The sequence below is a fragment of the Corvus cornix genome, chromosome 1 (genome assembly GCF_000738735.6).
Source record: "Corvus cornix cornix isolate S_Up_H32 chromosome 1, ASM73873v5, whole genome shotgun sequence".
Taxonomy (NCBI): Eukaryota; Metazoa; Chordata; class Aves; order Passeriformes; family Corvidae; genus Corvus; species Corvus cornix.
The window spans coordinates 100,556,773-100,569,183 of NC_046332.1; the positions used below are offsets into that span (position 1 = coordinate 100,556,773).

The 12,411-nt window shown below is 39.8% G+C and overlaps 1 protein-coding gene across 7 annotated transcripts in view; it reads left to right on the forward strand.

Annotated features, from left to right (window-relative positions):
- GLRA2 (glycine receptor alpha 2) overlaps nucleotides 1–12,411 on the forward strand; it is a 123,173-nt gene that overhangs the window by 36,612 nt on the left and 74,150 nt on the right. For all 7 annotated transcript variants that reach the window (XM_010394424.4, XM_019283090.3, XM_010394420.2 and 4 more), the window contains exons 5-6: nucleotides 9,156–9,238; nucleotides 10,186–10,323. In XM_010394424.4, the coding sequence (XP_010392726.1) occupies nucleotides 9,156–9,238; nucleotides 10,186–10,323 (221 nt within the window). The remainder of the gene's footprint in view (nucleotides 1–9,155; nucleotides 9,239–10,185; nucleotides 10,324–12,411) is intronic.

A 12,411-nucleotide genomic window follows, 5' to 3' on the forward strand; every position in this document is an offset into this window, starting at 1 on the left:
AGCCAAGAGAAGTATCTGTGAACACAGTACATCTATTTGCAACGCCACCTCCCATGCCAGCTGCCTTACTCAGGAGCATCCAAAATCATCTCTTCCTAGTGTGGCCATAGTGCTGAGGGACAGAGCACTGAGTCAACTCCCTCCTGCACCCCCATGACCCCACACACCTCTTGGTGTTAGATCAGGAGTTATGACTGCCATGTCCATCACATAAATCATCAGAAGTAATCCATAGCACTTTTTTAATTCAGCTTTTTTGAGAGAAACTTCTGTGTCTTGTAGCCTCCTCTGTACTCGTGTTCTTTGCCCTATGGGAAAGAAAAGCAGATTAAGGAAATACATAGGTAGCACTGCTGGTCCCTCTGCAACAGACTGCTCAAACTTCACTCTCCTGCTGAAATATATTGCTTTTCAATAACATACAGTCTTGGATTTTTTGCATGGCTACTATAGAATATGTTGCCATGTTACAGTGAAGTCAGGTGTAGGTTTTCTAAAACAATTTTGGGGTACAGACTTTATCAGCTGAATGGTATTAAGGATCCATTTATACCCATTGTATGTAAATCATCCATGTCACAGCACAGTCTAGCCTAGCACAGTGGTAGAAAATTTTATGTTTTATAGCTCTGTGTGCATTCTGTGCTTTAATTTGATGACTTCATTTTTATTTTACAGTCTAGTGTTGGGATTTAAGAGGATTTGGACTTTACTAGCAGCATTGTCTTTCCATGTGACAGATTGGCAGAGGTGGGATCATGGAGATGTTTGTCATGATTGACATGTCTGTTTGCTTATTAAACTCCCACCTCACACAAACATATATATTACCTCGGGTCCTATCAGAATAACACTGGTATTGACAAGGTGGCAATTTTCGTTTGGAAGTGAATGTCAATAAGCACAAGGACATTTTCATTGAAAATTATTTCATTCTTGCATTGCAAAACTGTACACTACCCCATTCTAACTGCTCTGGCTTTCCAAAAGCATAAAATGTCTTCATATACAAAGTAAATTTTCTACATTTGAACCAAACCAAAACATTGAAGAATAATCAATGGAAGTGCTAACTGAAATAGAGAACACCTAAAATATTTTGGTGTTTGGCAGCTAATACGTACTGTAGGCTGAGGCCTTATAGAGCTACAATCACTAAAATTTATTATGCTGCACAATGTTACTGGGACATGGAGACTTCCCAAATTGTGGCTGTGTGCTATGGGAATCCAGTGAATTTGACAAATTTGTCTTCCCGTAAGCATGATTACAATAATAACAATGGTTTCAGAAGCTAAAAAATAGCAGTCTTTTGTGGGACAAGCAGCCGTTCTCATTACGCCTGAACCCAATGTCCTTGGATTATCATTAGCTCTCTGTTGTTCATCCTTCCTTTTTCTTTCCTTTTGCCCTTACTCCTGCCTCTCCTTCCAGCCCCACTCCCCTTCATTTTGGGGCTTTTAAAATAAATTAACTCAGATTCTTCTCATCCTTTGGGGTTGTTTCCTAATACTCTCTTATCTACATCACCCACTAGCTTCTTTGTTATTCCCTCCCAATCTACAAATTCAGTCTGAGGATTTAGCCCCAGGTTTCCAATACCCTTACTTTGCTGTTGTATCTAAAGTACTTGCTTTGCATAACAGATAATAACATCTACTAAATAAATAATAAAGCCTAATATGGGTACTTTGTTATGCAACTAACAGAGCTATTGTGAAAACCCCATTGATTATACTGCTTAAGAAAAGAATAATTTACATTTTAATGACACAAAATTAGTTGCTTTTTACTTCATAAGGCATTTAAAGCAAAGCAGAGATATGGGCATTATATCTGAGCATGTACTGCCTCACTTCTTTCTCTAATGCCACACACATCCCCAGATGAGACATGAGAGCACTGGAGGTAAATACAAACACAAGAGGGGAGCTGCTGAGACTGAAGGACAGTGCTGCCAGGAGAAAAAATGGCTCTGAACTGGTCATAAGTAAGATCACAGAGGAAGTTAGAAAGTTTACAGCCATGTACACCTTGAATTCCTGGAACAATATTCCAACACAAACAGGGACACACACACTAGACACCATGAAATGAACTTTGATCATTTTTGAAAAGGTTGAGAGGACGTGACTCTAGGTAATAGTAGATGATCAGATTTGATGGCATGGAATGTCACTTCTACAGCCCTATACTCTCCTGTGTCTCAATTAAAAAGGAAGACTTTTTTCTAAGTAAAAAAGTAAGAAATGCTGCTAGAGACCAATTTGTACACATGAAGTTGGTCTTGGCTAGCAGGATCAAAAAGTACTGGCAGGTGGCTACTGATGGATATCTGTGCCTGAACAGGATGGTTGCACAGCCAATTCATGTCTGTGTACTTGCTCTCCTTATGGCTACTGGCAATGCCTGTCCTCGACTGCTGGTGATCAATCACTTCATTTAACCATTGAACTTGCACTGGAGCAGTTAAAGGTTAGGTGTAAAATGATGTAGGTGAAGGAACCCTTCCTAAATTGTACAAAAATCATGTTTTCCTAGAACATGGTCCCAGGGATAAAGGTCTTTTGCCAATTGGATTGCAGTATATGGCTTAGAACAGAGATCTCATCATGCCAGGAGGAAAGCAACACCATACCAAACACACACTGCAGGAAAACTAAGATAGAAAATGACAGAGAAAAAAGAAAAGGTGAAATACTGTTCCTCATGTAAAGGAAACAGGTGGTTACAGAATTTAACTGTTACATACAATCACACCTGAATTTAATTTCATAGATTTGTTTGAGCAATAATTGGAAAATCATTTGCTGGCAGCTCATGTGCCGGCATTGTGTATCTGCAGACAGTGATTGCATTACAATGAGAAGTGGGATGCCTGTAATGAGAAATCCACCACCCCGCTCTGTGCCAGCTCCTGTGTTGTTAAGCAGCCCATGAAGCAAAGCAAAGCACTGGAGGGAGTGAAAACATGCTCAGAAGCAGCAGTATGTGAAACTCCAGCCTATAACTCACATTTTGCCATAGCAGAAAGGTTCCACATCTCCTCTAAGCTCAACTTCAGCCCATTCCCACTTGAGAGAAATGTGAAGCTGCAGAACATGACAAATATTAGAGAGGAATTCCAGGACTCCTCAAAAATAAGGAAAAAAGCAGTCAATTTGACTGTTCCATTTAACAGGACAAAGCCTGTAGACTGTGAAAATTACCAGAATTGACATTCAAAATGATGAGTCAGGTCCCTGAAAAAATAATGAGATGGACTACAAAATGAAAAGACATTTAAAAGAAGAATGACACAGAATTGTTTTTCTTTTTTTTGCCTTCTGATAAGTGAACAGTCTGTGTGCCCTTCTTTCAGGCACCCAAGAGAGGGGGCTGGGAGGAATAGAAATAGATTTTAGATTCTCCTCCCTGTTTCAGTGTCACTAGCCTGAATGCCATTTGCTCCTGTGTCATGCGATGCTGTCATGGTTGCTGTGCAACTTCATCTCCCCTGCCAGTTTAATAGGGAACTTTGTCTGCTTGTGCTGAGGTAATATTTTAATGTTATTTCAGCAGCTACAAGGATCAGGAGTTTAATCTTTCAAAGAAAAAAATTGCCACTTAAATATCTTTAACTTTATTGTCAGCTTGGAGCTTTAAGAAAAATACCAGAAACCTTGCAATTTACAATAGCATCTTTAGATTTAACAATGCTGGAAAAAAGAAATCCCACTTGTCTCACTAAATCCAGCACTGAGGGTTTTGCACAGGTATTAATCTTTTGACAAAAATGGCACATAGCCAATGCTACCAGTGATCATGCATGTACTATTTATGTTCTGGTATTTGCAGCATAAAATCCTAGATTGTGAAATCTCCTGTCCCAGCAGCTGAGGTGCAGATGGGCGTAGCGTGAAAGAATGAAATGATAAGAATAGAAACAAAATGCTATTTTTGACACCATGCCTACTCATGGTGAAGCATTTGTTGCTTTTCATGCTACTGAGGAGATAATCATGGGGGCTTTTGCAGATGGAAGGGATTTGTACCCTTATCTACAGGACTTTTTAAATTCCCAACAGTATTTCTATACATAACAGGACTGATCCTAGTTATTTATCGTTGGAAAAAACTCTGTGAGGAGGCTGTTGTTCTGTAGCCCACTCATAACCAACCATTCTTGCAGAATAACTAATGAAAAGAATACTCTCCTGTCATCATATACCACGTATTATGATCCCCAGGGCCTTTCTCTTGTGGAACCAGTGTCCTCCTCTGGGATGAGATGTCACTGAGATCAAGGGAAGTTTTGGGTGTCTTGCAACACATCAGGCTACGGAGTGATAGCTGCTTGTAAAGGAGTGGGTTAGAATACAGTTCAGTGGTTGCTGCAGACAAGACAATATGTCAAATCTCAGTTAAAATTACATATTGTCTTAAATTTATTTTTAAAAAAGTTCCTGGATTATGTAATGTGTAAACCCAGTTCCCTAAGTGTTCAACACAATACTAGCAGTTCATTACTTCAGATTTGGGTTGCAGACCATTCACAAGCAGTCTGTCTATGTAGTACTCTGAAGTGTTTTGTAATTTTGTGAGATTACCATAGAAGTGCTGTGATGTCTGGGAGCCCCAGCATTCAAAACCCTCTAGGGAAAGAATGAGATTGGAAATAATCTTGAGAATAATCTATTTACAAACATTTTATTCCTATTGAATTTCTTTCTTTTCTTTTTTAATTTTTTTTTTTTTTAAATTCAAGATCCTTACCCTCTACTGATGGTGCTGCTTTGGGGGTCAGTGGTCAAATGCTGACTGGCCTCAAGACTTTATACCCTGAAAGCAGGTGGGAGTGGCTTTTGACAGGAATTGGTCAACAGGAAAAGGAGGGGGAAAGAGAGTGAGGACAGACCAGGAGGCAAAGGAAGATGTGTGGGCTCTGTGTCATGTAGGTGTCCCTGGGAGACAGGGACCGGGTAGATGGGCAGGCATAGGAGGACATGAGGAAAATGCCTCCAGGCTGGAGAAAGAACAGGATAAAGGCAGGAGTGGTTGAAGGACAAACAGGAAACAGTATCTTGGCCCCACTGCTGAGCTCAGGATTTGCTTACACACACATAAATACCTCTGAGCCCCTTGGCTGCACAGGTGTGTCACCCCTCCACTGCCTTTTCCTTGGAGGATGATGGCTGGGTGCAGCAGCTGGATTCAGGGCAGCAGCAGTGCCTGTGCTGAGTTCTGCTGCTGGCCCATCTGGGGCCATGGCTGCTTACACCAGGAGAAAACACTGGCATTGCAAAACATGTTCAGGTGTGAAAGAGAACAAGCATGAGGGTTTCTGATTAAGTAGTCAGGCTATTTATTTTTTCCCATGAGATGCCTTATTCTGACTTCTGTGACAAAGGAGGCCACAGGCTGGAGGACTGTGCCTTCCTGCCTGCAGAAATTGGGGAATGCAGCCCCCTGAGTGATGCTATAAGTGGGCCCCTGGAGTGACCAGAAATTAAGAATTTTGAGCAGGGGTGGGAAGAGAGACAGGCCCACAACCCAGGTCTTAGTGATATCTCAGGACTTTATAGTGAAACCAGGGAATGAAAGAGGGGAATTTGAATGAAATGCTGAGTGAAGAAATCCCAACAGTGCCTGCTGCACCTTGAAGGCATTTAAGGTGTCAGCAGATGCTGCTCAGAAGGACCTGCCTAGTGTATGAGGGAATCCTCAGGAAGAGAGTCCAAAACATATTACAGACAATGCTGCCCTGGAGTACTTGGATTACAGCCCTGTCTGTGCTACAGTGTTGCTCAGTAATATTACTGATTTATTTATTTATTATTTTTGTCACAGTGACAGCTAATTGTTCATTTTTTGTTTTCTGGCTCTGATTCTGTTCTGTTCATACTCTTATTTGCATTATTCTGGGGCTTGATTCTTCCTTGGCTGTGGGTTGGGTGAGAGAGCAGGGAGGGAAAGAAGAGAGCAGCTTTGCCTCTTCTCTGAGGCAGTGTGCTGTCCCTGGCACGGTGCCTGGTGTGCTGAGGCACTGGAGACGTGACTCTCTCCTCCGTCATGAGCCATCTCTGCTCAGCTGGAAAACATAACGTGCCCAGCCCCAGAGCTTTCCGTGAGCCAGCTGTGGTCTGGCTGGCGTGAGGTGGAGGGTGCTCAGGTAACTGAAGGCAGAATCGAGTCCCTGGTCAGCTTCTTCTCATTTCATAAAGCACTTCCCATCAGTGTTTATGGTTCTTCACCACCAATCTGTTGTTTATGCATCTCAAAGGCCTTGGTGGCGGGGTGCCTGAAAAAGAAAATAATTGTTCTATAGCAGTTTGTTCTGTTTTATTAACGATTAAAGTGTTCGTCAGTGTAATTCCTCATTAAATTTGCTCTTTGCTCCAAACCTCCAGGGGCCCTTCTTGAATTTGCCACATGTGAGACATTCTTTTTGCTGAAATATTTTTTGTCGATGACACTGTTATTATCAGCAGTGTGGGTAGCTTTATCTACCCAAGACTTTGTTTTTATGACCCTGTGTCCTTATTAATGTAGATACATAAATAGCGATGTGCCACCAGGGTTTGGAAACATTTGCAGGCTCATAGTTTTGCTGAAAAAGAGTCAACTGGTATAAACTGACCCATCACCATGGGCTTCAGTGGATCTATTTCAAATTCCAGCTGCTGAAAATTTAGCATGTAGTAATCTTACTGAAAATTAGTGGATCTGTGGATGATACAAGGCTATAACCCTTTGTTCAAGTGTTTCAACACTTGCATTATGGCTGGTAAAAGGGATTAGAGGCAAAGATACTAATTATGAATGGCTACTGTGCTGAGGTGAACAAGTGGTAGAGGTAGAACTATAAGGGCATGATGTCTTGAGCTGGTCTCATCAACACAGTGAATAAAAACTATTTTTCATTTTTCAAGGGGAGAAGAGAATAATTTAGTCTTTGTGAAAGACAACAATTATTAGGAAGAGAAAGTAGGACACTAGGCTTTGTGTGGACGTACAAAATGAGCCTACACAATTTTCTCCTCTCACCTCCAGGGAAAAAAAATTGATATATCTGTCTTATATCAATGGAGATAGATTATTCTTTCCTTGGGAATCTTGAAAGCTGCAACTGGGTGTATTTACTTTCTCATAAATTTGATATTAAAATAACAAGAGACCTTCCTGAACATGTATGTAGTCAAACCCCCAGATTACTTGAATGTTTGGGGTGTAGAAAGGGATGAAGGAGAAAGGAAACAAAATCAGTGTGCAGTCCACACCTGACAGTCAGTAAAATCTAAGGGGTGGATAGCCCTTGCCTACTTAAATGAATGGAAACAAATGACGTATTTGCAAAGGCTGCATTTGCATAAAGGCATGTTTGAAAAGAAAAAATGTCTAAGCCATATTTAGAAGATGACTGAAAAGAAGGGAATTTGATATAGCAATGTTTCAGGAAAGAGGCAGAGGCACTGTTTTGTTAATGCTGGAGATTAGCAACTTAATTAGCTCAATCTTTAGTGCAGGAAATTACCTAGTAAAAATGGGACTAGTTAACATTTGCAAGGATTTAAAATATTTAAATGAGGAAAGGACAGATTTTCAATGACACTTATATATCTATTAGACAAACCTTTTTTCTCTAGATGACAATTTTACTTTTTGAGTGTTTCTGCTATTTGGTCCCAAAGGTTAAATGTGAGTTTACTTCCTATGGTGATGTTGAGAAGAGTACTGAGGACTTTTCTTCATCTCACTGCCACATAAAAGTGATCTCTAATTTCCTGATACTATAATCTTGTTTGCTGAAGACTATATCAAGATGAAAATAGTGTGACTTTTTCGAGGTAGCCCCCATATAGGCAACAACAGTGATGTTGAATGTGATCTTAGATCTGGCTGAGACAATTTTGATCTCAGGTAGCTAAATATCATCTTTTTGTCACAGTGATTTTACAGCTAGAAGCTCCAGCCAGGTGGTCCCCAAAACTTCACATGGTGAAGAAATAGACTCAAAGACCTTGAATCAGTTGTATGTTGTAGGAACCACAAAATCACCATGGGAGACAGAACTTAGTCAAGTATTTCCCTGTAGAAATCACATATGACTGGGGGACAACATGGTTTCAAGGTTATACTTTTAAAAAGCTGACCTGTAGGTTCACTGGCATAATTAAAAAATTACTGTCATTATACTGTGTTAATGTTTCAGTGTCCCTTCAAATCAGGCAATCTTGTTATTGCCCTTCATAAAAAAAGGGTACAGAGGGGAATTTTTTTGCTTTCTTTGTTTCAAAGTGGTTTTTTGTGCTGAATGTAATCAGAAATAAAAAAGTACTTTTAAAATATGATTTAAAGCAAAATCCTAACACTTATACTGTTTCCCAAAGCTAGTTGTTTATAACTAGGCCATTCCAATACCTTGATTAGCTAAAAATGGTTTCTTCTCCTCACACAAAAAAAGAAAAGAAAGAGAAGACACTGTCTTGAAATAGATTTCAATCAAATGTTAGAAGGTAAAATGAACTAAAAAGAAAATGAAAGAAAGAAACATTAAAAGTATTCCCATTTAAGTAACGTTATGCTTTATCTGGGACAATAACAACTGAAAAATTAAAAGACAAATATATTTTGTATGATTATGTTCCTTTAGGCTTACTTTCTTCTATCTGTACTCCTTTAATGCAATGTGATTCCAGCTTTTACTGCATAATGGTTTTTGCCTTCTTTTAGTGGCCTAAGCAGTAAGAATGAAGGCTTGGAAATGGGACTCATTGTGCACTCTGTACAAAAACCCCCATGGTTGTTGTTTCCCTTTTTTTGCTTTTCCAATATAAACTTAAAAACATGTGTTCCTTGACCAGGCATTTCAGCTTTTGGATGATTTGGTTCAGTATTGTACATAAAACATTCACTGGTGCATTAGTGGAGAGCATGCCTTGCTATCCTGATGTTGTCTGCTCTGCCTCTGTTCTGCTCAGCCAGCTCAGGCTCAGAGTGCCCGGTTTGCTCACACACTTTGTCTCCACAGCTCTCACGTGCTGAAGAGCTCAAAGGGGGGACAAGTCCAGCCTTTGAGGTGTTAAGATTTGGTCTTGATCCTTTAAACTCTTAAGTATGAGGCTTTAGATAAAACCTGTAGATGTCTAATGTATTTTTTTCCCATTTAATTTTAGGCTTACTTTAACCTTGTCCTGTCCCATGGACTTGAAGAATTTTCCTATGGATGTGCAGACATGTACAATGCAGCTAGAGAGCTGTGAGTGCCCAACTGCTTTATCTATCAAATAACAAATTTTTACCCTAACATTCAGTGATTGGATAGTATCTACATTATCACATTTATGTGGTGAGACTCAGTATTCCTATTTTGTAAGGGAGTTATGTTTATCACCGTAACTTGAGGGTTGCCTGTACCTGTGCTGTTCCTGCTCCCTTATCTTTCTCCCTCCTGGGTCACATCACCTTACTCATCAGAGTTGCATCACTTCCAGGGGTGGATACAGCAATGCTGTGTGGGAGAAATGATTAAGTCTCAGGAAAGTGTGAACAGTTATTACATAGCCAGGGATTCGCTATGCCTGATTGAATCAGGCTCACTTTTGGAAAAGGGAGGCAAAATACCTGATGAAGCTGAGGTCCTAATAGTGATTCTTAAGCTGGTGTGCTAAACACAGGCAAGGCATGGACTGGGGAAGCAGCACACACCCTCCACCATGCTGTGTAGCTGCCAGCACCCACCACAGCACTGCTTCAACCTGACCAGGTAACAATCAGGCAAACCCAGGAGTGGCTCAGACAATGGCAGGTGCCAGTGATCATTCCCAATATTCAGTAGGAAGAAGTCCACCCTGGGGTTTTTTTTATTTAGGGGAGAAGGTATTTAGCTGTATGGCTATGAACTGTGGGCTGCCACCTGCCCTTGTGCCCAGAGAATCTTAGACTGGTTTGGGCCAGCAAAATTATTTTTTAATGGCAAACCAGGGCAGTGCTTCAGAATATAACAGTGTTTACTTCTTGCTTTTAATAGAGCAATAGTGTAGTTATAGCAACCAACAACTAAGAGGAACTGTGCTGTTGTTAATTGAACACCTTGAAAATATAACTGAGATAACGTATTGCAATAAAAGATGCTTCTCAGACGTAAGAACATTTGCTGTTTTCTGGTCAGCTGCCATCTAATAAACTTTGATTTCTTTATTGCAGTTGGCTACACCATGAATGATCTGATATTTGAGTGGCTAAGTGATGGACCTGTGCAAGTTGCAGAGGGTTTAACCTTGCCACAGTTTATTTTGAAAGAAGATAAAGAACTTGGTTATTGCACAAAACATTACAACACTGGTGAGCATTATTCTACTTTTTTTCTATCAGTTGTTCCAGTGGTATCTATTGTGGATTTGTAATGGGAAAAGATAGGTAAAATGAAAAAAAAATTGAAATTAAAATTTGTTTCAGTCACACTTATTTTTAAATCTGAAAATACAGAAATTGTCTCTTTTTTTTGAAAGATTTAATTTCCAGATTTTGTTTAATTTCATTAAGGTATTCTAATATACTTAAAATCATTAAAGTATTTCAAATATTAAACATTGATAAAAAATCTAATTGTTTTGCTATCCTTAAAATGAAACTTTTTTTTAACAAACTAACTATTTTATTAAATATTGATTCATCACTTTTAAAGTACTGATTTTTCTGAGCCTGGTTTATTTCTGCAGCATATCAAATTGCCAGTGAGGGAAAATATCAAATTTTCACCAGCTTTTATGTGTAGTCTGATTTATGAGATGTAGCATGTGAAAAGACACTGTTTTCATTGCTGATCTGAATAATGTACAGACGTGGAATGTTGGGAAATTAAATATTTGTTTAATACTCTAAAGTTTTTCTTTCATTTGCTGTTTAGGAGTTTATAATGCTGTGTTTTCTATCTTTAGCTTTACAAAGAAGAGGAAACTCTGTTAAAATTTTCATTTAGCTGCTTGGAGTTTATTTAATAGGGACAGCATTTAGAGAACAGTTTTCTGGGTGGTTTCTGGGATTAAATATAATCCCTCTCATCTAAAATAGCTTTTTCATCATTGCAGCATAAGAGCTGATCTGGTTGCATCAAATACATTTCTTTCACTCTATGAAATAATACAATGTGAGAGGTTCTGCCTCTGCCAGAAATAAAGTCACATTTATTTCTATGAAAAGAGAATTATTGGTTTTAATTTTTATAAATTCAGCTTCTCATTTTGGAGCCCAAAGTACCAAGGATGGAAAACTTTGTGATTGGCACTACTGTCTTCTCTGTAGTTTGCTCCTTCAGGTTTGGTGTGAAATTAAAATGTGGATAAAACTTATAGCTCGGCCTTCTCCTAAACTTACTGTCCAGGCTGTGCCACAAAAGTCTGGAGAGCCTCTGACAGGTTGGGCTACTCATGCCATTGCTGCCACATGTGGCCACCACACCCCTTTCCAGTCCCCTTCTGTATGGGCAGACTGGTCAGCAACAGCCACTGCCTAGGTCTCAGCATCTGCCTTTTGAGTCACAGCTCACTCATTTTAGAACTTCTGTGCTGTCAGAAGATATTATTCAGTCTCCACTCCTTTCTTTGTCAAACAGCCTCTGCACTCCCCTTTGTGCTAGCTCTTGCACCCACCATTCAGCACTGTAGTCCACCAGAAAAGTACAGGAACATCACCAAAAGGAGCAAACCATCTAATATCCCCTGAAAGGGCGAATGAGGAGCAATGTGTCTTCATGCATTTTCCAAACTAACACAAAAAGGATCCTTTGAAACCATTGGCATGGCACTTCAGGAATGAGAGGCTTTCCTGTAGTCTGCCTGGAGCCAAAGCCCTCACAGTGCCTAACCCAGAGTAATTTTGAGAGCAGCACAGAGCGATTGCATTTACAGCTGACGAGCTGTTGCAGCTCAGGACTCTTCATCTCCTGCTGCACAGCTAGTTCCACTGTCAGGCAATCGAAACTTCAGTCCTCCAGGACTGCTGTGCAACCACTATCAGTTGTTTGAAGAATCACTCACCTCTCAAGAGAAATTGGTTTAGGTTTCCTGGAGTCAGACTTTCAGCAAAATTCGAAGTAGACTTTGAGTTGATTCTGCTGTGAGACATAATCCACAGACACGGGTAAATGACATGAGCAGAATGAGGAGGAGTGTGACCTACCATGGGACTGCAAGAGTGGTAGTTTACAATTTGTCTGTTCAAATATGATTGCTTAATCTCATGTCACTAAATGACCAAAATGCTGTTCCCTTTTAATACTTAACATTATATTTGACCAAAGTAAAAGCTCATTGAATTTTGAGAAAGGAAACATTACGTTATATTTTCTGGAGGTGAAAAAATTGTGCTAGTATTCATTTTCTCAGTTAATATGAAGAACTGGGCACAGTCTGCTTCAGTGGTCTCATGCTT